At 43.1% G+C, this 26,285-nt stretch overlaps 1 protein-coding gene across 1 annotated transcript; it reads right to left on the reverse strand.

Moving 5' to 3' along the window:
* Nucleotides 1-16,209: 16,209 nt before the first annotated feature.
* Nucleotides 16,210-22,997, reverse strand: LOC115648975 (histone H3.3). The gene is given in 5 exon segments (XM_030557390.1): nt 16,210-16,848; nt 20,432-20,585; nt 22,850-22,869; nt 22,872-22,930; nt 22,933-22,997. Coding segments are annotated over 5 exon segments (405 nt in total). The 5' UTR covers nt 22,976-22,997; the 3' UTR covers nt 16,210-16,719.
* Between the last annotated feature and the right edge of the window lie 3,288 nt (nt 22,998-26,285).

Raw genomic sequence — 26,285 nt, forward strand, 5'->3', positions numbered from 1 at the left:
GACCATCCTGCCACCCCCACGCACCTCCCCCAGAGTGTCTCCCGATCCCGCCTGCCATCCTAGGGAAATTTAAAAGGGCACAGGGACCCCCAACCACCACCACCAGCAGCAGCAGCGCTGCGGAGCTAAGGCAGCTTCCTGCCCACTCTCCCTTCATGCCACTCCTGGAAGCAGCCGGCATGTCCCTGTTGCCCCAAAGGGGGAGAGTGTCTCTGCGTGCTGCCCCCACCTTGAGCGCCCACTCTGCAGCTCCCATTGGCCGGAAACTGCGGCCAATGGGAGCTGCAGGGGTTGTGCCTGCAGGCAGCAGCATGCGGAGACCCCCCCTCCCTCCCACCTCGGTGCCGCTGCCAGAGGGATGTGCAGGTCGCTTTTGGGAGCTGCACAAGGTAAGCACCATATCCCTCAACCTCTCATGCACCCCAACACCCTGCCTCAGCCCAGAGCCCATACCCTGCACCCAAACTCCCTCCCAGAGCCCAAACCCCTCACCTCCTCCCACACTCCAACCCCCTGCCCCAACCCAGAGCCTGCACCCCGCACTCAAACTCCCTCCCAGAGCCTGCACCTCTCACCCACACCCAAACTCTCTCCCAGAACCTTAGGCAGGTGTGTGGGGAGGAGCAGGACTTGGACCTGTTCTGGACACCACCAAAAATTATACAAACCTGCCGCCCCTGCCAGTGGACCCATCTTTACTTATCTGTAGCATGAATTGTGACCATTCAAAAAAAAAGCTTTGACCCCAGTAGAAGGAACTGCATATCTGAACAACTTAAGAGCCAACCTGTAGGACTCCTGCTAAAGCTAAGCACTCGCAGAGTCACTGGCTTCACTGCAGCCTCACTTCTGCACATTGTCTTTCTTGATTATAGTTTAGTTATATATTATAGACTTACAGAAAGAGACCTTCTAAAAATGTTAAAACGCGTTACTGGCACGCGAAACCTTAAATTAGAGTGAATAAATGAAGACTCGGCACACCACTTTCTGAAAGGTTGCCGACCCCTGGTATCAAGTATCAGAAGGGTAGCCGTGTTAGTCTGGATCTGTAAAAGCAGCAAAGAGTCCTGTGGCACCTAATAGACTAACAAACGTATTGGAGCATGAGCTTTCGTGGGTGAATACCCACTTCGTCGGATGCATCCGACGAAGTGGGTATTCACCCACGAAAGCTCATGCTCCAATACGTCTGTTAGTCTATTAGGTGCCACAGGACTCTTTGCTGTTTATATAATGGTAGGATATTGGGGGACCTCAATGAGCTCTTCCAGTGTATGTATCAGGAGATCAGCTGTCCGAGAAAGAGGCAGCCACTAAAGGGGTGGGTACATCTGCTGGGGGTGGGTGGTGATGATTGCATTGCCCCTAGTGACGGCAGCCTACATAGTTACAAGCCTTAACGTTTTGTTTATAGCATTTTTTCTGCTGTTTTTCTATTAAAAAACCACATTCCATACACTAACCCACTTATAGTGAAGAATCTACTGACCATTTGTTAATTGCAAAAATAGAAAGATATATATATATAAAACACACAATGGGTGATCAAAATACTATCATGGAGTCCAGCTGCCTGCTTCAGAGGAAGTGCTAAGAGCAGGCAAGAGGCCCCCGGGCTACTGCAGCAAATATATCTGCTGGGAGAAAGAGTTTATCAGTACCTCTGCTTGTTTGAAGTTTGGGAGACTGGAGACTGGCAGTGCATGATGGGTAGGATGGCGGAGAGGAAGTTTGTGCATGGAGAAAGATACAACACCAGTTCATTTCTGCTCCTTGAGGTAGGGAGTGCAGCATGTCCCTTCTTCTGTGGATATAAGACAGGGAGATTGAAGGATGGTTCCTGCATTGAGCAGGAAGAGGGTGATAGTACACATGTGGGGACTGGGAGCAAGGGAGCAGGGCCGGCTCCAGGTTTTCTGCCACCGCAAGCAGCAGAAAAAAAAATGTGGACCGGCGGCAGCTCAGTTGCACTGCTCCATTCTTCAGCGGCAGTTCAGTGGCGGGTCCTTCACTCCCACTTCAGCGGCAGCTCAAAGAGGAAGAGAGGGACTGAAGGACCTGCTGCTGAAAACCCGGACAGGCCACCCCAATAGCAGAGTGCCGCCCCTTTGTATCGGCCTCCCCAGCACCTGCTTCCTTAGCTGGTGCCTGGAGCCGGTCCTGCTGGGGAGGGAAGCAGACTTTCAGCAAAAGTTCATTTCTGTTGCTGCTTAAAGTAGGGAGTGCAGCAGTGCCTTTTCCACTTATTTAGAGATGGGCGGGGATTAACACATGAGGAGATAAGAGAAGGCAGATAGATGATGAAGGTGATGAAGGCATCTACATTTAGAGCTTCCAAGCTTGCCACTTCCTGATCTGGAGTTGTCACTTCCACATCATCAGCCGGAAGCATCCATATGTGTTGGAACTAGGAGTGCAGGGGTTGCTGCTGCACCACCTGGCTTGAAGTGGTTTCCATTATATTTAGGGTTTACAGTTTAGTTCAATGGCTCTCAGCACCCTCGCTATAAAAATTGTTCCAGCACCCCTGGAAGCATGGGTCCTTTCAGGGAGAAGGTGGTGAGACCAACAGTTTTTGAATACTAATGTCATGTGTTACAGAGCCTCTTATAGGTCAGGTAGTTAAGGCTTGTGGACAAACTCAGTCTTAGGTATCCCAGAAGTCAGTGGAATTATTCTGGATTCACACCAGTGTGACTGAGAACAGCTCTGTGTTCTATGGGCAGGACCCTACCAAATTCACGGCCCATTTTGGTTAATTTCACGGTCGTGGGATTTTAAAAATTCTAAATTTCATGATTTCAGATATTTGAATCTGAAATTTCACAGTGCTGTAACTATAGGGATCCTGACCCAAAATGGGTTTGTGGGAGGGGTCGCAAAGTTATTGTAGGGAGGTTGCTGTAATGCCACACTTACTTCTGCACTGCAACTGGCAGCAGCGTTGCCTTCAGAGCCGGGCTCCTGGCCAGCAGCCACCACTCTCCAGCTGCCCAGCACTGAAGGCAGTACTGCCGCCAGCAGCAGCACAGAAGGATGGCATGGTATAGTATTGTCACCCTTAAGTTCTATGCTGCTGCCTGCAGAACTGGGCCCTCAGCCAGCAGCTGCCACTCTTTGGCCACCCAGCTCTGAAGGCAGCACCGCATCAGTAAGGGTGGCATGGTACGGTATTGTCACCCTTAGTTCTGTGCTGCTGCCTGCAGAGCTGGGTCCTCAGCCAGCATCTGCCACTCCTTGCCCAACCAGCTCATGGTACAGTATTGCCACCCTTCCTTTGGTGCTGCTGCTGGTGGGGTGCTGTATGGCCAGTAGCCACCGTTCTGTGGCCACCCAGCTCTGAAGGCAGCACAGAAGTAAGAGTGGCAATACCACAACCTCCCTACAATAACCTTGCAACATCCCCTCGCAACCCGCCGTTTGGGTTGGGACCCCCAGTTTGAGAAACGCTTGTCTCCCCATGGAATCTGGTCTTTTGTGTAATGTTACCCTATACTATACAGATTTCACGGGGCAGACCAGATTTCACGTTCAGTGATGTGTTTTTCATGGCCATGATCCTGGTAGGTCCCTATCTATAGGGCCAAAATGCCCATGTGTGCAGTATAACTAATGTCTGTGATGTCTCTATGACTAGCCACAGATGCCTTACAGCACAGAGATTGTGTTTGCTTTGTGATGCCCTGTGCCAGATATAGCCAAGGCAGGCTTAGAAATAGTAAACTTATTTTTTTTAAAATTGAATGCTACTTTAATTATTAATTATTATTATTATTTATTTTATTACATAAATTTATTTGATAAATACCAAAGAAATTGGATGTTATCTGTGGCTCTGGCTCCTTTTTTTCACAGCATTCAAAGCAACTACTCTTGTGAAAGCAAATGGTCCATTTAGTCCGAGGATCTTTAAAGCAGAAATGAGATCAGATTCCTAAACAGATGTGCCCATCTCTTGGGAAATTCCTTGCTTTCTATGCCTCAAGCTGACACCAGAAAAGTGCGGGGGGGGGGGCGGGGGGAAACACTGTAAGTGGAGAACTTTACTCAGATTCAATCCATGGATTGCTGTCTATCCAATTATTGTTCTAGGAACACAAAAATATCTCTTGGAAATCACCTGTCAATTTAAACCACTTTGTTCACCTAGGAATATAAGCCATGAACTGATTTGTTTCTCTTTTAATTAAAAAAAAAACTTGTTTTATTTTTTGTTCTTTTAAATCTTATTTAATGGAAACGAATGTTGCTGGGATTGCTGTAAAAGAGAGAAATACTTCCATTTTCTCTTGGTCTTCTCACAGCAGTTTCGAAAGTGAACTTGCTTGTGTGGGTGAGTAGGTGGCTGAAATCATGGCATCTTGTATATAGATCAATGACTGCCACTACTGGGAATAATATTTTATATAATAAAATGAAAAACTTCACCTTCTCTGTTTACCACATGTCATGCAAAAACTGAAACTACAAGTCCGTGGTTCAAATCCAGTTGAGGTCAGTAGTAATCTAAAGTTGATGACTTATTGTCAGCCTCTATGAAGTAAGTTTGCTGGTGTCAGTTCAGTTCTTAGGGGACGAATGTCCACATCAAAAGATTATCAGCACTAACTGGCAAACTCCGGGCCAGGCCCATGTCGAGAATGGTACAAAGCTGTACTATGCCAGAGGAAGCTTGGGAAGACATTATGCACCAACACAGCACTCCCGGGAACCAGGGGAATATGCCCACTGCACCATCCCTTAGGACAGCATAGCGTGTGCTTCCCTGTGCATTTGTCTGTCTCCCTTCCGTGGTTGGTCATGCCCCAGGCTCTGTCCTGCCTGTTTCGCAGGGCCCAGAGCCCCAAGGAACATTAGGAAAGAGCAGTTGCTGAACACAAGGACTGCCATTGTGCCTGTCCTCTTTGCAAAGGTCAGAAGCCTTGTAGCATCCTCTTCTCTCCTTCGGCTCTCAATCTGGCCCCTGGCTTGCAATCTCAGCAGAGGGGCTGGTCAGCATGGGGCATGAAGAATAAGCCATCCCCATTCCACTAGAGGTGGCCTCTCCAGGTCAGGCACATTGGCAGGCTAGTGTGAGGAAGCTTTCAATGCTGTTGCTGCCAGTTCTGTATCTGCTTTGTGGCTAAGCAGAGGCCTGCAGTCTTCAGGACTGTGTGAGCCTCAGCCTGGCACTTTTCCCAAGCTCTAAATTAATAGACACACAGAAATTGTTTGAAGTCACTCCAGCCATTAGATGGATTGACACAGTTCCTTAGCCATAATCTGTTCCGAGGATGGTCCCAGCTGGGACTTTATCCTAGCCATCCAGAATTTGTGATCACATAGGCCATGTGATAGCCTCTTAGTTGCCTGCATTCATGCCCATGTGTTCATCTGGCAATGTCCCCATTCACAAGCTGTTTGACAAGGTCTCAGCTGCCAGGCAATGATGCATTTAGACAGGAACCCTGCATTTCAACAGGACTGTAAATGCCGTCTCTTTTGCAGGGCTTCCCTTCCCTGCTACATTGGAACCATGTCTCTTTACCTGATGACAGCAGCTGTATCTTCCCATTCTATTCCCTCCCCCATTGAGTCACCTGCACAGTACAGCTATAGATGATGCCATGTTTGTAGACCCTTATGCCCACCATCAGGGTCCCAAGGAACCTCAAGTTTTCAAAATCTATATCAAGCCCCATAACTGACAACCAAACTTGTGGACAAATTTAACAAATCACAAGGTTTACATTTGCCAAAGCAGTAGGTATATAATGCCACCTTGTCCATAACAGGGGACTAGTGGTGGGCTGGATGTAAAAAATAAACTTTGCCCACATTGGTTCTGCATGGGAGACACTTTTATTACATGGCACACTAGCAAAGACACAAACACAAAGGAGAGATCATCTGATAGGAGAAGTGAAGAGACATAAGAGGAGAGAACCTGGAGCCATGAGTATACAGCAGCAGACATCACACACAATTTAAATTTCTTTGAGGACACATTTTTCATATTGTGCTGGCATTTTTTTTATTTTTGATCTTCATTATGCCTTTTAGCCAGTCACGGCTCTCTAAGGACACTTATTGTGTTAGTGGCCATGTTGTACTTGCCTACATTGGAAAATCAGGGAGATTCTGCCAGCAGTGAGGCAACAGATAAGATTGTGTGTATATAAATTTCAGATCACTAGCATCATCCGGGCCTTGAAATGCCTGTTATCAAAACCATGGTGGAAATAAGCATGAAACTTGTATTTTCCACTCAGAAATTATTTGGCTCGAGTGTTGTCTCACCCAGCCTTGGAGAGAGCACATGCCAACCCACCTAACCTGAGGCATTTGTTCCAAGATTCTAGTTTTTGGAGGTCACGCACCAGGCTCCAGAATCTCAGGACTTTCAGCTGTGAAAGTGACATTGAGCAAAGTACAGGAGGAATAGAGATGGATTCTGTCCAGATCAGCTGCAGTGAAGACAGTTCTTGAGACCCACTGTTGTGCATTAACTTAAAACTGGGAATATATTTTGCTCCTGATTTTAAATAAATACATTTCTTTTACGTCAATCGGTTTTTGGTCCTGTAGCAAAGAGAATCCTTGGAGATGGTGTCTGGGAAGCAGTCAATATGAAGAACTCAGGCTTTTTCAGGTATGGTTCATGCTCCCTATCACCCTATGTTAACATTACCATCTCCCCATACGTGGTTCATTCATTAAGAGCGCACAACAATCACTGAAGTACACCTAGCATCCAAACCATTAGCAAGATTTTGCACCCTCTTTCCTGGAATTTTGCAAGTATTGTGGACAGTGGTTATAGAGGTTTTGCTCCTTCTAGTAGGGAAATATTGCTTGTAATAAGGGCCGGCTCCAGCTTTTTTGCCGCCCAAGTGGCAAAGAAAACAAAAACAAACCAAAAAAAAAAAAAGATTGAGCTGCTGCCCAAGTGCCGCCGAAGAGGAAGAGAGGGAGTGAAGGACCTGTCGCCGAATTGCCGCCAAAGACCCAGATGTGCCACCCCAACAACGGACAGAGTGCTGCCCCTTTCTGGTGGCCGCCCCAGGCACCTGCTTCCTTCGCTGGTGCCTGGAGCCAGCCCTGCTTGTAATTAATGATGTAAAGTGCACCCAGATACCACACTGAAGCACTTCACATCTGTGATAAATAATGTATCATTATGGCCGTTTCTTTTCATGGACTTTTGAGGGAAGGAGAAAGTGTGATTTCTGGCTTTCGTCTAAACAAGCGAGTGACAGGAGATAAGTGCTACAGACTAAAAATAAGGCACAAATCTGTGCACTGAGGGTGACTAACCATTGGAACTTGCCTAGAGATGTGGTGGAGTCTCTGTTTCTTGATGTTATTAAATCAAGAGCTTTCTAAAATATATGCTCTAACTCAGACAGATGTTATTCTACAACCTGTATTATGCACATCAGACTAATAGTCCCTTCAGGCCTTGAACTATGAATCTATAGGTGGGATGCAGCAATTTTCAGCTTCTGAAATTGACATGGACAACTCTGCAGCCAAACTGTAGAAGGCCACCAAGTCTCCTTAACCACACAGCAATGACTTTTTGTTGAACGCAACCCCTTGTTGTTCATCTCTGGCAGCAAACCTGCACAAATCAAGACTGTGCAGTGCTGATTGTCATGAAGTGCAGGTAAATGCTGAGCAGAAACTTCTAACCATCGATGGGGTGAGATTCACAAAGGGGATTTATTGTTTCCCACTACTGAGTATTTTGAACTGAAAGGGAGAGCTCTAATTTCTAGGCTTCAATCTGCAATGTATGTGATGTTAAGGATTTTAATCCTTTACTCATAATGACTTGAAAAGAGTTACACACATTTGCTCATTATAGGAAGTGACAGAAGTACACAGAGACAAGGTGAAATCAAAATTCTGAATCTGAAGCTACCAAACCTCTGGGGAATTCAGATCCAGATCCAAAATCTAAACTGGGGTAACATACACAGTGGGATTTAGAGAAATGGGTGTGGCAGGAAAATCAACTATTAAGAGGGTGGCAGAAAGCATAAGCTGAAGTAGTGCCCTCCCAAACCATAGCTTGCATCTTCTTCCGCCCCCTTACCACTGTAGTTTCCCTTTCACCTACTTCTTGACATAATTCACATCACTTTATGTATTATCTGAAACAGAGTGTGTGTTTCAGTTGCATGAATTGCTCTTCACTTTCCTTCCTGAAAAATGTGTGGTGATGTTGGTGCAGAATGGATACCATATTCCACCCTAGAGGTGATGACATTTCAGTGATGTGAGATTCGATTATATAAAGGGACAGATTCATTCTTTGCTGATTCAAGGGCTGCAAGCCCCACTGGCACCCCTGAAGCAGCGATGTTGGAGGGGAAGTTCAGGCTAAGGGAGGCCACTTTATATTCCAGCACAGATTGTTAAGGGAAAGCATGGAAACAGCATATCACCATTCTGGCTGGCCTCACCTCATGCTTACTATGCTGACCCTGCCTACTTTTGGGACTGCATTGACTGACTGCAGGCCAGGTGCTGCTAGCGTAAATGGATGATTGTAAAAGGTTTTGGCATGTAAAGCACTATATAAATGTAGGACACTATCAAAGCAGATATAGTGGGAATTTGCCTTTGACTTCAGCATGGTGTCCTATGAGAGTCTTTAATCATCCTGATGAAGAACCTTACAAATTCCTTTTCATTCTTGTCCTTTTGCCCTAGTTTCCCTCTCAATTCTCCTCCTGTTATATACTAATCGCTATCCCCTGCAGATGCTCAGATACCATCTGCCGATGACCAGATACCAGCAGATATTCCATTTCTGCAGAGGAGAATTTAACCCACACTGATAGCTTGCTCTCCACTCTGACATTCTCTATTTAATGCCCATCTCAGCAGATAGTAGCTATCTGGAGAAATTATCAGGAAGTCACTAATATCAGAGTCAGGCATAGATTGATTTTTTTTTTCCTCCTTGTTATTTCCAGGTCAGTCTTGCTTCCTGAATTCAGCATGTAGGCAGCCTCAGCAGCCTTTTTGGTCCTACATGACAAGGCTTCTATGCCCTCCCGGAATCCTGCCTCACTGCAGCCTCTTGTGTTCAGTTTTCAATGCAGCACAGTTTGCATCTATGCAAATACATTTATAAAACAATGAATAATTAAATCATAAATCAAACAATATAGGAGAGTACCACATGGCTAATCATTTGCAGTCAATTTATGTTGTGCCTGTAGTCCTTAATTTATATTGAATAAATTGGTGGGAGGATTACATATAATTTTTACTAATATTTTAATACTGTAATTATTAGCTCCATTGTTCCATTTTTGCATTCACTATACAGAACACAAGTTTGCTCTTCAAAAATATAAAGATGTTCTGGGAAAATAGCAAACCATAGACCCAGCTATATAAAACTCTGAAGAGCGCTGAATTGGGACAGTAATTTCATTATACTTTTTAAAAAATCCTTATTACTGATACTTGCTACTAACCATGTTATATTGTTAATACTACATAATTATATAGTAAAATACAATACCACTAAAAATTGAATTAATTTTTCACTGTTTCTATGGCTGGCTAACGTTTCATAAGTCACTTTGCTTTGACATGAAAACAGACTAATGAGTTCTAAGTTAGAACTTAGGTTATTTTCAGGTTCTAATGTACTAGCCTGTTGCGGCTGTAAATCCTGTACAAGGTGATCAAATCCAACAATTATTTTTACTAAAATAAATGTTTTAAATATGTTGCGTTTCTTATATATTTAAGACATGATAAAATTTTGGGCCTAAAGTTTCTTGGTAACTAATTAATCCCGCTCTCAAGGTCTATCCCCTCTGAAGGATTTGATACAGCAGAATCATAAAGACACTAATAATTTTATATTTCCGTTTCTTTCACATTACATGCAATTTGTTTCCACTAGACGTATAAAATCTTGGACATTTTATGTTTGAATTTGGCATATTAATTTAGTAAACATGGACACCTGGCTTTTAATTCAGCTCTTCTGGCAGCATATTTTCTGGAATATCTGAGTCTTTCATAAAATGTATAGGGGAAGTGTGACCAAGTAAAATTGTTCAGGAATGTATATATGCTCTTAAATGCCTTGCTCACAGGTATTTAAAACAATGAAAGGAATCTAACATATTTGTGACAATTAACAGGCAGTGGCCCAGTTCATTTTCATCCCCACGGTACTGAAGTCAATACAGTTACTAGGTTAAACTCATCCCCTAGTGTATGTTCACATGATAATAAATTTAACCCCTGCATGCAGCAAAGTTGCAGCTATGATTAAACAGCCTGCTTATTTAAATTTCTGTTGTCTACAACGGGGAACTTTATTTCAGAAATCTACGTTCTAACCAGATTGTTTTAAATATGAAATTTCAAATGGACACTAAGATTTACCCAAAACCGTTTTCTGGCAAGTGACACCACTGCCTTCTAATTTCCATTACTCTTCTTGTGCCTGCCTGTTGCAGATATGCCCCATTTGCATGTTTTGCAGACAATGCAATATTTCTGTTTTTATTTCAGTGTCAAACAAGTCAATATTTGTGTATAAGAAATATCATACCTTTTCCCAACCCTAAATGCTAACCATTCTTGAGAATTCAAAGGATAATCCATAATTTATACTCTAAAGTCTCTTTATAAATAATACATTTGCATGCATCCATGTACAGTTCAGTGAATTATCACATAGAAAATACCAAAGATAAGTCATGTTTAACTCTGCTACTTCAAAAGAATCTTTTTTTCTTTTTAATTGTTGGTTGTTCTTGACTCCAAAGAACACGGATATGCTCTTCATTAGCACTAGACATTGGTGGGGATTTTAAAATAGACTTTAAAAAAAAAAAAAAAGCAGTGCTTGAGAAACATGATAGAAGGGCAACTCTACATTTATCCACACAAACAGATGCTTCATAAGTGGCAGCTGCAGGATAATTTTCCTTAATACTGTCCTGTGCACCTGAACCCTAACATGGAGAGACCATTCCTTCTGAGGGTGCAAGGATAGGTCAGTTTTTATGCACACTCAATCATGGCCTCTCTATTACCGAGGGTGCCAGATGTGGTATCATACAAGACCAATAAGCAAATACAGAAACTTACTTAATACCTTGTTAGTTTAATTAAAACTAGTTCTACAAAGTGGTAGTTAGATCGAAAATACAAATCACTGGTGCAGGGGTGTGAATGTTCAGTAGGAACTGGTCTGTGACCAGCATATGATCAGAATACAGTAACAGCTTTTGTTTACTAGTAGCATAGTCTTATTTGTCTAACATTTAACTTATCTATCTCCTTCCCACAAGCAACCTTTCATTATAGAAAAATATTGTTTTTAAAATTGGTACAGGAAGCAATCATGTTAAAATTAGTTTTTATGTCCAGTAAAAGTATAAAGCCACAGGACTCACATCACACACCTGCCATTGCTCAAGTGAGCTATTTTAGAGGGGCACTTTTGCACAACCAAGTGGGTGAATTTAGATTATTTTGCAAATAGCTTCCTCATGACTGATCTCACCCAAGGAGCACAGAATTCTTTATTCTGAGAGGGATGGCTCATTGATTTTATCAGAAGAAAATTAAAAACATTGACAGCAATAAAGCATTTTAATAGTTATCAGCTGATAGTTATTTCCCCCCATATAACTTCCATTTCTTCACCTGTCAGCAACAGAACTCCAGCTAACTTCCTTGTTTTGCTTTTTAATAGCAGTATTTTCTTAACGTAGAGAGACCAGTTAACGTATAGTCAGTAAATACACCTCTACCTCGATATAACGCTGTCCTTGGGAGCCAAAAAATCTTAACGTGTTATAGGTAAAACCATGTTATATTGAACATGCTTTGATCCACCAGAGTGTGCAGCCCGCCGGCCCCCCCCAGAGCACTGCTTTACCGCATTATATCCGAATTCATGTTATATCGGGTGGCGTTATATCAAGGTAGCAGCGTACAACTGAGCTTTTAGAGTCTTTTCACCTATAGGCTGAATTTCTTTGCAGTTGATGCCCATATTGCATACACAGACGGCAGCCACTGCTCACACCAGTCTAGCATACAGTCACTGCATTGTTTTTGTGCAAATGGGAGGGGGGCACTGCACTAGTTAAAATATAATTTCATGAGTTAAAATTAACACATTACAAGTATACTGAGCAGCAGTACTAGTCTGTCTCCCATCTGAAGGAGGGACTGGAGGGGCACTACACTAAGCCACTTTAGGAATGGATTACCATGAACCACTAGCCACCATAGAAAAGGACACACAATCAAGGTCAGCATCTTAAAACTTAGCAGGGCTCTATCATACACACCCCTTCCATGAGTAAAGTGTACACCCATCTAGCAGCTCTCAGCATAGACCAGTAGTGCTCAGACTTTTCCTGTCATGCCCCAACCCTCCACTACTGCACCACTGGCTCAGCAGAGGAGTTTGTGCTGAAGGCAGAGCAGGGGGCAGAACTGGGGATGGGGAAGGAGCTAGGGATAGAGGTGGAGCTGGCGTGGGGGCAGATCTGGGGATGGGGCTGCAGCTGAAGACAGGGCAGGGCAGGGCAGGGCATTCCCTCCCCACAGGACTGCCCCAGGTCCTGTGGCATGCCGCCCCGAATGTTCTTCCATGTCCTCCCCCAGGGGGGCACACCCCACAGTTTTGGTCTAAGCTGAAGCAGTGCCTTAATACTGTTTTCCTTCCCTGACACCAAAAGCAGGGGTGCTAGAGCAGTAGGAAGGAGCGGGTTAAAGCTAGCAGCAGCTTTGTCCTCTCTCCCTGGGCAACTTCTGTACTTAACACCAGCACGTTTGTCCTCCCAGCCCTTCTGCACTGTGGAAGCTGCCTTTAAGGCAAATTCCCAATCCAGCAAGGAAGTCATTGTCATCATGGCTCTTAGAGACATTAAACTGAGAAGGATCTAGAACAGTGGCTCTTAAGCTTTATTGGTTCGCATGCCACCTTATTAAAAAAAAATTGCTGTGAAGTGAAAGGACAGAACATGAAGCTCATATGCTAGTTTAAAAACTCTCTGGTCTACAGCCTGATTCTCTCCCCACTTAAAAAAAACAAACTGTTAAATCCATGTAGATCTCATTCCAAGACCTGACCAAAAAAACCTGGAGACTTCACATTTCCTGTCCATTCCCATAAAAATAGCCACCTAGATTTATTTGTTTAGCATCTGCATATTCACTGAGCTAGGAGATAAAACTTACACTCAACAGGCTACTTTAAGAAAGTAAGTGACACTTGTCTTACGGTAAAATCTGATTTTTTTTTAAATAAAATGATCAATTCAGGAGCTCGTCTGCTGCTTCTCATGGTAAATATTGAAAGGGCAAGGTGGGAGGGGGACACTATAGAAACAACTGATGTAAAGCAATACTCTGATGTAGATTATTTTCACAAATCTACTGCTTTCTTTATAATGGGGGCAGAAAGCTAAAGGCCAAAAATTCCACAGGAATAATTTACAGGGGAAGGGTACTTAATATTCAAATTACAAGCTCTTTCAATAAAAGATTGGGGAAAAATATTCTCCTGACAAATCATACCACGATTCACTGCACATCACTTCTTTAGGGGTGTAACAGTTGTAACTAGCACTTTGGAAAAATGCAAGAATCTAAGAACAGTCTAACATTACATGCTTCAATACTGACTGCAAGAAAAACATGGCAAGTTTAGGTTTGGGTATCAGCCTTCCTTCCATTCTGAATGCTCTTGCTTTGGTCGATTTAAAGCTTTGCTTTATTAGCTTTAAATAAAAATGTTAAATTCTTTGAGAAAACGTTTTGCAGTTTATAGTCAGTTGGTGCCTTATTATTCTGTTCTCCCCAACCCTATTAAAAACATATGTACTAATATCCCATACCAACACATTTAGACTTATTTTTCTGATGTGTGTGGGGGGAAAATTAAGTCCGTCCACTCCTTTACCTACCAATACTTGAGTTCAAGTTATAGGAAAAATAGCCAACACCATTGCCAGCTACAGAAAAATTGGATTAATTTAACCAGTTTAGGTGTTATCAGCTGATGTATATAAACTGGAAATCCAAATATAGGTAGGGCTCTACTACCAAATTCACAGTCCATTTTGGTCAATTTCATGGTCATGGGATTTTTAAAATCATTAATGCATTATTTCAGCTATATAAATCTGAAATTTCACCGTGTTGTAATTGTAGGGATCCCTCCTGATCTAAAAAGAAGTTGGGGGGGGGAGGGATCACAAGGTTTTTCTAAGTGTGGTTGTGGTATCCTTACTTCTGTGCTGCTGCTGGCCAGAGCTGCCGCTCTCCAGCTGCCCGCCGGGATCCTAGCTCTGAAGGCAGAGTCACCACCGACAGCAGCACAGAAGTAAGGATAGCATGGTATGGTATTGCCATCCTTACTTCTGCACTGCTACTGGCGGGGCACAGCCTTCAGAGCTGGGCACCCAGCCAACAGCCGCTGCTCTCTGGCCAGCCAGCTCTGAAGTCAGCACAGAAGTCAGGGTAGCAATACTACGATCCTTTTAAAATAACCTTGTGACCCCCCTCCCGTAACTCCCTTTCAGATCAGGACCAGCATTTCTCAAATTGGGGGTCTCCCTCGTGAAATCTGTATAGTATAGGGTTAAAGAACACAAAAGACCAGATTTCATGGTCTGTGATGGGTTTTTCATGGACGAGAATTTGGTAGGGGCCTAACTATATGACATTGCAGGCAGTTAATGTTTGCATATAGGCTCTTTGTGTTAAAGTGAGCTTACCAGACATATGTGCAGAGAGGACAGGCTTGAAATCTCAATTCACTTAATCGTTGCTCCTCACCTTTAACAATTCTATTGGTTTGGTTCGGTTCTTGTAAGACAGTCAATCAAATATCGATGAATATTTGGTTCACAGATTTGGACAGGTTTAGCATCAAACGATCTGCTCTAACTACACTGTATGGCATTACTTTTCCTCGACAAGCTACTCCATTAAGAGAGGCTTTACTCTGAACAATGCTGGCAGATAGTATTCATTACTACTAGAGCTGGACAAGTTATGAACATGATTTATTGAATAAGTTTTGGCTCTCTCTTTAGGAACTGCTAAAACAGATCATGAATCTCTATTGTTTCAAGGTATCTGCAGAGGATGAAACTCACCCTTGCATAAAGCCTCTGTGCCAGGAAGTCCTTTTTTGAGGGACTCAGAGGCACACAGGTTTTGTAGGGACTCTGCACAGGGAGAATTTGACTTAGATTATTACCTGTAAATGAGTTACAGAGCAGAAATTAATTAGATATTAGGGCTGTTGACTAAAAACGAGTAATGTGGTATGTTCTTCCTCAGCTGGATGATAAGAATCCTTAAAGACAAGTTTCCAATGAAGTTAACCACTATTATGAATTAAAAATTACAAATTAATCAAGTCTTACAGAAGGAAGTTTGGAACATTCATTTAAAATAAACAGAGAGGCACAATCAAGGAGAGTTTAAAAAGTATTCCAATATGAGCATTTGCAGTACCTACCCAGCTTGATTCACTACTTGCATGAGAGATCAAAACTAAATGATGACTTATCATGCAGGTACTATATTATGATTTTGAACAGGGAGTAGGAATTACAAGCAATGGTGCATATGCTGAGTTCTCAGCTAGGGCAAAGAACTTTGTTAAAAAAAGGCAAAACAAAACAAATATTACCTACTTCAGAATGAGATGGGCAGTGTGGGGAGGGTGTGCAGGGGAAGAGATAAATAAAAAAAATACATTTTGCCTTGGTTTGCCTTAGGTTCTTTTGATTATGTTCTGCATGGACTGAAGGTTTACTTCCAGACTCTGCATAAATGAACAGCTTTTACTTGAAGAAAAAAAAAAAAAAAGATTACCAACAATATTTTTTTAATATATAGTGAAATGTAGAACTCTTACCCAGTGACTTACTTATCAAAAAGTGTTGCTTAACCCTGAAGTGATTAGAGGCTCAAAACTCTAACTTTATTTTCTTTTAATAAAGCAGCTACTTCACAGTTAATGTGAGTACACACTTTTATGGAACCAAGCTAATGTTAAAACAATGCTGGAAATGTTACCTTTCAGTATTAAGACTGGAGCAGGAAGAGGAATCTGTAGAAAAGTTGTCCAAAAAAAGCTATACACTGAATACTTGTATCTAGGACGATCCAAGTAGAAGGTTTAAAAACAATACCAAAAGCAGGTGTCGTTTAATGTATTTTAATAGCAAACTTACAGGAACAGCACAGAAGACAGACAACATTAAAAACATGTACTTGCATGTAGGACAACTCAGTTAGAAAAGTATAGCGAATGGATGGAATCTACTGTATGATAAAAATGCTAAAAACACCATTTAATTGCCATCGATAAGAAATTTACTTGTTTTAAAAAAATCCAAATGCTGGCATTGTCCAGAAAAATTTGACAGGTTTATTTATAATTGATATAAAGTTGAATTGTTGAAACTTGTTCGCTGGAACATTTTTGACTGCATTAATGCTTTATGTCTCCGCATTTATATTAAAAATCCACACACAAATGAAAATGGAAAAAAACTTGCCAATATCCGATTCTGTCCCCTATGTTTCCATTTGCAACCATATACTTAGGTACCTTTTAACCCCATGGAAAAAAAATATCTAACGTTCATTACTACCAATAACAGGAAGAAGAGATTTGTATTGAGAAGGACAAACCCACCACAGTGGAGTTTAAGCACGCTCTCCACGTATGCGGCGTGCTAGCTGGATATCTTTTGGCATGATTGTGACACGTTTGGCATGGATAGCACAGAGGTTGGTATCTTCAAACAGGCCAACCAGGTAGGCTTCACTTGCCTCCTATTACAGAAGAAATAAAGAGTTAAAGACTTTTTACAAACGTAGCACCTAAAAGAACACAGGAGTCCATGACAGAATCTCAAGTATTCGTAATAATCAGAAGTCTAGGGACGTATCTATTAAAGATACCAACAGTTCAGTATTTTCAATAGTGTGGCAGTCTCTCTCATTGCATCCCTACAAACAGCCAACTTGTATTACTTTTACTTCCACAGATAATGATTTGCTATACCTTTGGTCAAATAAAAGTTTGGTATACCACTGCTATTTAGCTGATATTCTCTGGAAGATGATTACAGAGATACTTAGACCAAAACGTAAGATATGGGGAAATATTATAGCTACAACAGTACTCATACAATTGAATAAAGAAATATTTAATCATTTTAAAATACTTTGATGAGGAACTTGAAGCTCATTATTATGATTGAGTGTGATACTAAACTCAGTAGAACAGTTTACACTGTGAAGTGAGCAAGAGTCTGAATTCTAACATCAAGTAACCTTCAAGTTAGCTTCTAAAATACACAATACAGAAACAGGTACGAAGCCCATACAGATGTTCTGCAGCTTCTATACCTGTAAAGCAAATTTGGAAGACTGCTTAAAGTTTTTACAAATTATATAGATTGATGCTGAACTTTCTTTTGACCTGTACTTGTGATGGAATAATAGGATAACTGTAGCATTAAAAGGTATGTCTCAATGAGCAAAAGGTGTGTCTAGGCTCCCACATCTTAAACTTGACCTGCTAATTCATGTGAAAACTACCAACTACCTTTCTCCGCTAGGATTTTCCCTGGAATTAGTTATTTTGAGTTCAGCACACAGCTTTTCCTACTGACAACAAGGCCAAATACACGTTAGAAGCCTAGTGTAGACCAGATACTCTGCCACTAACATATAGTGAAGTGGTCAAGGTAAAGCCTGTGGGGGAAGGGAGTGCAGTTTACAACATAGACTCAATATAAATTAGCTTACATCTTAATAGGGCTTTTCAATCATGTTCAGGTAACTAGGATGAGCCAACAGGATTGCAAAAATAAATACACATGCCCTTTTTGCCTGGCAAGATTTACCACTAGACTGAGCACTAGAGTAAACCGAAGGTTTCTATCCTGAAACAAAAGGGATAAGTGGGATGTGTCCAGATTAGCCTTTGAAATGTTTTAGCAACCTTGAGTTAATTTGCAATCAGTTAATTTCAGGTTAAAAAAAAACCCACTAGTGTAGACAAACCCAAAAATCTTGAGAAGCTCCCACTAGGTTTTAAAACACCATTTAAGGATTTAAAAGCCTCATGGCACAATCCCTCACTTACGCACATGCTTAACTTTAAGCATGTCAGCCCCACTGAAATTAGCGGTTGAAGTTAAGCATGTATGGGTCACTAACCACAGGCGTTTACATTAAAAATAATAAAGTAAAATCATTTAGAGACAAGCCACCCATTTGAAATATTTGGTCCTTCTAATTACCTGAACACAGAACTTTATCAAGACAAGTAGGCATTACTATTTTTCACAATGAGAAGAGCAGAAAGAATGCTATAATACAGGGGGTGACCAAACTTACTGATGCCCTGAGTCGCATACAACAATCTTCAGAAGCTCAAAGATTTCGGGTGCGCCTGTCAGGGCTTGGGATTTCAGTCCTGTGAGGAGGGGAGGGCTTGACCCTGCCCAGGCTCAGGACTTCATCCCCACTCTTGCTGAAGTCCCAAGCCTCGGCAGGGATGCTCCGCAGGGCTGAAACCTCAAGACTCACCTCTCCACTGGGCAGAAGCCAGAGGCAACACATGTGGGGTCATGTGCCCCCCCCCCACCCGATTTTTGTCAGCCCTGCTCTGTCACATGGTGCCACCAGGCCCCTGCCCTGCACAGCAGCTGCTGGAGCCAGCAAGCTGGGAGCTGCGGCCATGGGGAGAGGCAGTGGGCAAACAGCTGGGAGCTGCAGGGAGAGCCACCCCTTATGCTGCTGCATCTCCACGCAGCAGAGCTAACACCTGGGAGCTGCAGGGAAGGGCTGATGAGGGTGGAGGGGCCAAGGGGGAGGGGTAGGAGGGTAGCATGCTTCAAGCTGTTGGAGGGCACAATTGAAATGTTTGTCCCCCCAACTCTCAGCAGGCACCAGTTGTCTCTGGCAGAAGCCCCTAGCCCCACTATGCTGCCACAGGGCAGAAGCCCTGTGCTCTTCTCCCACCCCCAGTCCGGTAGATAAGAGTATGGAGGGAGACGTGGAGGGGTACACACTAACTGTAAAAGAACCGTATGAAGCTTGCAAGCCACGGATGGCCACTTCTGCTATAATATAATTCCATTAGCAGCTTTATCCAGTTATATTATTAAGTTACAGTTGTATTAAAATTTAACACTGAAAATTGCCAAATCATTTTTATGTGCAGCAGTAACAAAAAATTAACTATTCAGGATTTAAGTTGAAAGAGCAGGATCAATAAAAAGCCACCAATTTCCCAATATACTTTGTAGTACATAACTGAAATGCTGGCAAATCCACAATTATTAATCACGGTCATACTAACTGTATTTTAGGCAAGCCCTGGTTACCTAAATGTGTGCTCAGTGAAGTTTGTTTGAGTGTCCTGAAACCTTAAATTAAAAACACACACAGATTATCTACTCTCAAAGTGCTTGGCTTTCAAATATGTTAATTATTACACAATTTAAGTGAGAGGAAGCAATAGAAGATTTCTCTCAGTTTATTATGAGAAAAGTACTGTTTCTGCATTTAATAAGTTACGAGATTTTTTATGACAGCTATTTCCAATTTTAATAATATACTTATGGCATTTTTATAAAGTTGTTTCAGTAACTAGATTTTATCAAATTATAAATGTTTCAACAACAAAAAGTTAATTACTTTGGGCAAATTGAACGCTGTAGCTTCAATTCACCTAGAATTGAATCGGTAGATGCCTACTTCTGAAGTTCACCAATCGAGTGAAATTCTGACTAACCACAGAAACAGCCTAGCCAATTACATGATTTTACAGAACTGACCTATCACATCCTCTCTCCCATAGTAACAAAGGCAACAGCATGGCCCTATCAGCTACTGCTCTAAAGAAAATATTCTTTTAAGTCATATTTCCATGTTTTACCAGCATATGGCTACTTATATAAAAGTTACTGCAGATTAATTTGTGTGCATATTTACAGCAATGTCCCAACAGTTCCACTCTCAGCATGATGAATTATTTCCTTGATAAACCTTTTTTCAGGTATTCAGGGTACTCTAAGAGATAATCTGTTTAAATTATTTTTTTTTAAAAATATTAGAAGTTTCATTTAGGGATGTTTCTTTAGTTCTTTGTGATGTTTTTAGATATTTGCATGAGGAAACACCAGGTAACTCATTTTGTTAACCAGTACTCAAACTATTAGGAATCCACACTAGCAGACAGGGATGTCATTTAATCACCTTCCGAATATGAATAGACACATACAAATCTAAGCAGAATAACTGCGCTAAATTTCACAAGCTCATCTACAGACATCCATGCACAAGAAAATTCATTTAAATTAGGCCTGAAAATAAATCACAGTCTTCCTTTAAGTTTTACCTGCAAAGCACCAATAGCAGCGCTCTGGAAGCGCAGATCTGTTTTGAAGTCCTGAGCAATTTCACGCACCAGACGCTGGAAGGGAAGTTTGCGGATCAGAAGTTCAGTAGACTTCTGATAACGTCTGATTTCACGGAGAGCCACAGTACCCGGCCTTTTAATTAATAAAAAAATAATTAACATTTACAAATAATTTATATCATTTTAGAGTATCATATAGCCCATGTTCTTCTAATCTGAACTAGGAACGTTTTGTATATGCTCTGTATTTACATTTCGGTAATACGAAGCATCTCGGTATTTACAACACAAAAACATCTTGACTTACAAAGAGAGCCTGATCTCATCATTCATTTATATATTAGTTTCACCAGGCATTCCATCTATGGATAAGCAACAAGAGTAGGCCCTCCGAAGTCTTGTCTTCAGCATGAAAAAAGGTGTACATCACATTAGCTACACTACTAATCAACATGTGTTAAACTAAGCATAGACAAGGCAAGTTGTAGTGTTAACATGAGTTTTCTCATGGGCAAGACTCTACCCAAGGATTTACCTCAACCAGCTAATTCAGGGGTGGGCAAACTTTTTGGGCTGAGGGCCACATCTGGGTGGGGAAATTGTATGCAGGGCTGGGGCAGGGGGTTGGGGTGTGGGAGGGAGTGTGGGGTGTGCACAAAGGGGCTCAGGGCAAGGGATTGGGGCATATGAGGGGGCTCAGAGAAGGGGGTTGGGGTGTAGAGTGCAGAAGGGGGCTTAGGGCAGGGGTGCAGGACGGGTGTGGACTGCAGGAAGGGGCTCAGGACAGGGAGCTGGGGTGCAGGAGGCGCACGAGGTGCAGGCAGGATTCGGGCTCCGTCCCGGCTTACCTAAAGCGGCACCAGGGTGGCGGCAGCACACACCGGGGCCAGGGCAGGCTCCCTGCATGCCTGTCCTGGCCCTGGCCCGCTCCAGGAAGCGCTGAGGCCCCTGGGGGTGGGAGGGCAGAGGGCTCCGTGTGCTCTGCCCTTGCTGCATCGCTAGGCACCTCCCCCGAAGTTCCCACTGGCCGCGGGGGGCAGTGCCTGGAGACAAGGGCAACACATAGAGCCCTCTGCCTCCCCACCTAGGGGCCGCAGGGAAGTGGTGCTGGCCACTTCTGAGAGCGGCGCGGGGCCCGCGGCGCCACAGGGGGCAATCCTACAGGCCAGATCCAAAGCCCTGAGGGGCCGGACCCAGTCTGTGGGTCATAGTTTGCCTACCCCTGAGCTAATTCATGTCAAAAACAGGTCATTCCCTCCCTACTCTGTAGCTACTACCATAAAAATGGCATTGAAAAACACCATATCCTTGTTATATTTTATCCTAAGAACTTAAAATCTATTCTCATGAAATTTCCTTACATGAGTGTTTTAACTAAAAATTCATGTTAATGCCATCTTTTTGCAAACACGCAGTTCATTTCTGGCATGATTATTGTGTATATTTCATTTATTATGAAACTGTTGCATTTTTTGCCTTAAAGTTACTTACTAATTTGTAGTATTAATTTCCACCCTTTTCTCATCTGTACTCTCTAATATTACTTATGGACCATGAATGCAGACTAAAACATTCTTAAAATATGCATTTGCAATGTTTCAAGATTACATTCACTTTCCCAAATGCCTTTCTGTTCTCTTCTCAAAAGGAAACACACACACGCTTTAATAACAATGACCATTCCTCAAGATGAACCATGGTATGTTAAAACTCTTCATTGTGCAAAGATCCTTCCGGATGAAAGAGTTTATTACAACATAATTGTCAGCAAGAGATTTACCTGTAATTCTAGCCTATTTCCTCCTCTATTTAAGTCTTCATTTTTGGTTAACTGAACATAAAATTATTTGCAGAGGTTCTGCTTATATGTAGACATGTTCTGCCCTCTAATGGTAGAATATCTTAACTACACTGTCAGTTCATTAAATAGCAAAATAGCTGTGAAGACAGAATTGTACCAATGTAAGTAAGTGAAGATCAGTTCTGTGCATTAAAGTTTATTCCAGTCTAATTCTGTTACAATACTTAAATTAATTCGAAGCCAAATCACCAAAGTGCAGATGTTTGGATGACATTTGTTTGTTTAAGGTTAAACGTGGTCTTAATTGCATAAATATAATTTAATATGCATAATCTATTAAATAAAATAAGCCCATTATTACTACACGTAAATTTAAGTCACTGTATAAATGTTCTACATAAAACATATTATGGATTATTTAAAATTTGTTCATAATCAAGTGGTGAAATAATGAAAGCATTGTAAAAATCACCCTGATCAAGAATTAAAATGAAAACCACCAAAGTTCCCCAATGCAAAAAGTTCTGCTCCGATAAACGTTTCCGTTGGTTAAGGGGATGGTGCATCACAAGCTTTGTCCCTGGTAATTTATGTACCTGTAGCGATGAGGTTTCTTGACCCCTCAGTAGAGGGCGCACTCTTGCGAGCTGCTTTCGTAGCGAGCTGCTTCCTAGGTGCTTACCACCAGTGGATTTACGGGCAGTTTGCTTGGTACGAGCCATGTTCCTGAAAACTTCTCTTCCTTACACCTATCTGTAAAAATTACCATGCGATTACACACTGCAACAAACTAACCACTAGCTCAGATGTTCCGGAAATGCAGATTTACTTTTTACACCTTAAAAATATTGTCTAACAAGAATCAAACGACGAACAACATTGAACAATTAAAATGATCCCGATTATACCTCTGTACAATGCAAACACCACACTTCTCACAAGAGAAACTGAGACCCTAGGTAACTGCTTGCCACATAAAGGAATCCTTCCCTTTCAACTGCTGAATTAGGAGAAAACACACTAGCCAAAAGGACCATCGGCCTAATTTATCTAATTGCAAATAAATTAAGTGTCTGAAGACCTCCGATTATTATTAAAATACAGTTTCACCCCAAGAGTTAAACAGGAACGATGCAGCAGCAAAACCTAAATAGGTCGATTCAAACAACAGATAAGAGATTATTACTGCCCCCTGTAGCTCTCCCCTCGTCAGCTGAAAAGTGCCTAAAATATTACCTGAAAAACATTGGGGGGCTTGCATCCAATTTATAGTCTGCATTGAGCAAAAATACCTCTTTCAAAATAGTAGAGACGGGGAAAGCAGACAAGCAGCCCCTCAATGCTTTCTGCAAAGCAACCTGCCCATTGCAATCGCTCGGCTATGCCCGCAAATTAAAAAGCAAATACACACAAATTGGTATTTCTGCTGCAAACAAAAGAGTCTGACTTAAGTTCAAGAAAGCAACAAACTTTTTTGGGGGGTTGTTTTTGGGTGCTGCCTCTCTGTCTCTTTCTGTGCAATTGCTTTTCCAAGGTTGCCTCGCTCCAAGCGCCTCTCACTGGCAAACTCATCTCCCAGACCCGAACAAAATGGAAACAATCACGAAATGCCAGCCCTAGTCCTTTTGCAAAGAGGGAAAAAAAATAAAATTGCCAAAAATAATGCAAAAAATACAAGGAACTCCAACCATGTGGGTGCAGATCAGTGGGAATGGGGGAAAAGTTTGCAATCAAAATGCAAAAAAAGGCACTGGGTTGCGGTGTTTCTTTGCAAATTTCTTTCCTTTTTTATTGTTTTTTATGCAATAGGAAAAAAATATGGTCGGTGACCAGAGAAAAGAGACAAGATGGTGAAGCTGAGCAACAACTGTGGGGAGCAGGGGAAGGAAGGCAGGAGAGTTACCCTGGGCTGGCAAGTGGCTCCTCTTTGCAGCTGCTTCCCAGCCGTGATCCGGGGAGATGTTGGGCTCAGGAGGTAGCTAAGGGGCTGGGGAGGGTGTTGGTGGGGGTTTGGAGTGGGGGTTGGGGGGTACAGGGGGGCAATGATCGAGCGAAGAGGGGCTGGGGGTGCTGGGGAAGGGAGCAGCTCAGGCTCCTTGGCTGAGCCGGGGAAGGTGGCGAGAAGGGGGACTCCGGATGCTGCCGCTTCCCAGCAGCGGTTTCTGGCCCCCAAAAGTTTGTGCGGCGGGATGGGGGGCAGCCATGGGGGCCCCCGCCGGGTTGCGGGGCGCGGGGAGTCTGGGGGGGGGAGCTAGGGACTTACCCCCGTCCGCTTGGGCTGAGAGCGGCTGCCGTGCAGGGAGGGAGGAAGCGAGGAGGAGCTACAGCTACTGCTGCTGGCGGCGGCGGCTGAGAGCACAATTGAAAGATGGCTGACTCGCGAGGGCCGTCCCCGCCGCCTGGCCACGCCCCTGCCCGCCCCGGACACGCCCCATCCTCCGCCAAGAGGCCAATGGTGCACAATGGAGGGGAGGCTTGGCCACGCCCACTCCCCTTCCTCCCTCCCTCATCTCTGCCCCCGCGCAAGCTCTGAGCCGGGGTCTGTGTGTACAAACACAAAAGACACGCCGCGCGCGCGAGAGGGATTCCCTCTCCTCCTGCCTTTTCCCGCGAGCAGAGGGGGAGGCCAGCGGCCAGGAGGGAGCGCGAGGCTACTCTGGGGACTCTGCCGCGGCTAACGGCCGCGGGCGCGAGCCCAACAGCCTGCGCGAGATCAGACCAACGGCAACCGGCCCCCAGTACCAGTCCGCCCCTCCCCTACCCCAACTGTATCCAGCCCCGCAACTCGCAACCAGACCCCACCGCTGCCCTATCTCCACCCCCCCCATGTCCCTTCCCCCTCCGAGCTGGCTAGGGCCAGGCAGCCCCACGCTCTTGTGCGGGGTGAGCTCCTGCTCCCATCCATGGCAAGGGGCCCCTCATTGCTGAACAAATAAAAGTATTAGTCGTGCTCCTGGCTCACCTGTGGGGCACTGCCCGGATGGGTCCCACAGCTCCTCTTGCTGGGACACTGCAATGTACAACAGTGCAAACACTGCACGCTTGGCACTAACGTAATTCATAAATGTCAAAGGTGCTTTAGGGAGCCAGATGCAGTCCCTGCCCCAAAGAACATAAGCAAAATGTCTTGAGGGACTGACAGGCTGGAACAGTGAATGCTGGGAGGTTAAAAAGTGAAATTAGACATGTCTGGAAAAACTCAGCGCTAGAGCTGGTTCTCGACACCTCCAGAGTTTGAGGATGCTCAGATCTGAAGAGCTGTATCAGTCCTAGGCCTGGAAAAGTATTTTAGGGAAACTGCAGGTATCTAGTTCAAACACATAAAAACCAAACCCTGTAGTGCAACCAGGTAAGACTTTTAGAACCGCCTTAAAATTAATCTACAATAAAAGAATTCTCTTCCCCCTCCCTGCAAAATCAGACTTTTGGGTGCATGAGACTGGGAAGGGATCACTGCTGAGAAGTTCAGCTTGGAAAATATTTGTGGGAGAAATGGGTTATAAGGAGGGATTTGAAAAGAGTGGGAACGAGAGAAGGTGCTTGGAGGATCAGTAGTGGGAGATTATTCCAAGGTGAAAGTGCAGTTATGGTCAGAAAAGTGACTATGTAAAAATGCCCACTGCTCATCCAAGTAATCTGATCCCTGTGTTCATTCAGAGTTATATTTGTTGCCTTATTATTTAATGAGAACATGTATTTTACTTTATATTTTTGTTAAATATGAGAAGCTTAAATATCTATGGGAGAGTGAACTGAATTATATTCTGATTTACCCATCATGAACAGATTTGATAAGTTACAGCTGCAAGGACAAATTCTGTAGTCAGTTAGATCTGTGAAACCCAATTGTCTTCAGTTGCACAGGTTATAACTAAGCTGAACCTTTACCACAGGTGATGATGCAAGAGCCAGAAAAAATAGTTTGACTCTCTGATCTTAAGATGAGTTTGTGAAGCTAGCAGTTAGAAAAAATATCATTTTACTTGTAAACTCTGGAAAAATCAATAGAGAAAACAAACCTGTTATCCTCTG

The sequence above is a fragment of the Gopherus evgoodei genome, chromosome 3 (assembly GCF_007399415.2).
Source record: "Gopherus evgoodei ecotype Sinaloan lineage chromosome 3, rGopEvg1_v1.p, whole genome shotgun sequence".
NCBI lineage: Eukaryota > Metazoa > Chordata > Testudines > Testudinidae > Gopherus > Gopherus evgoodei.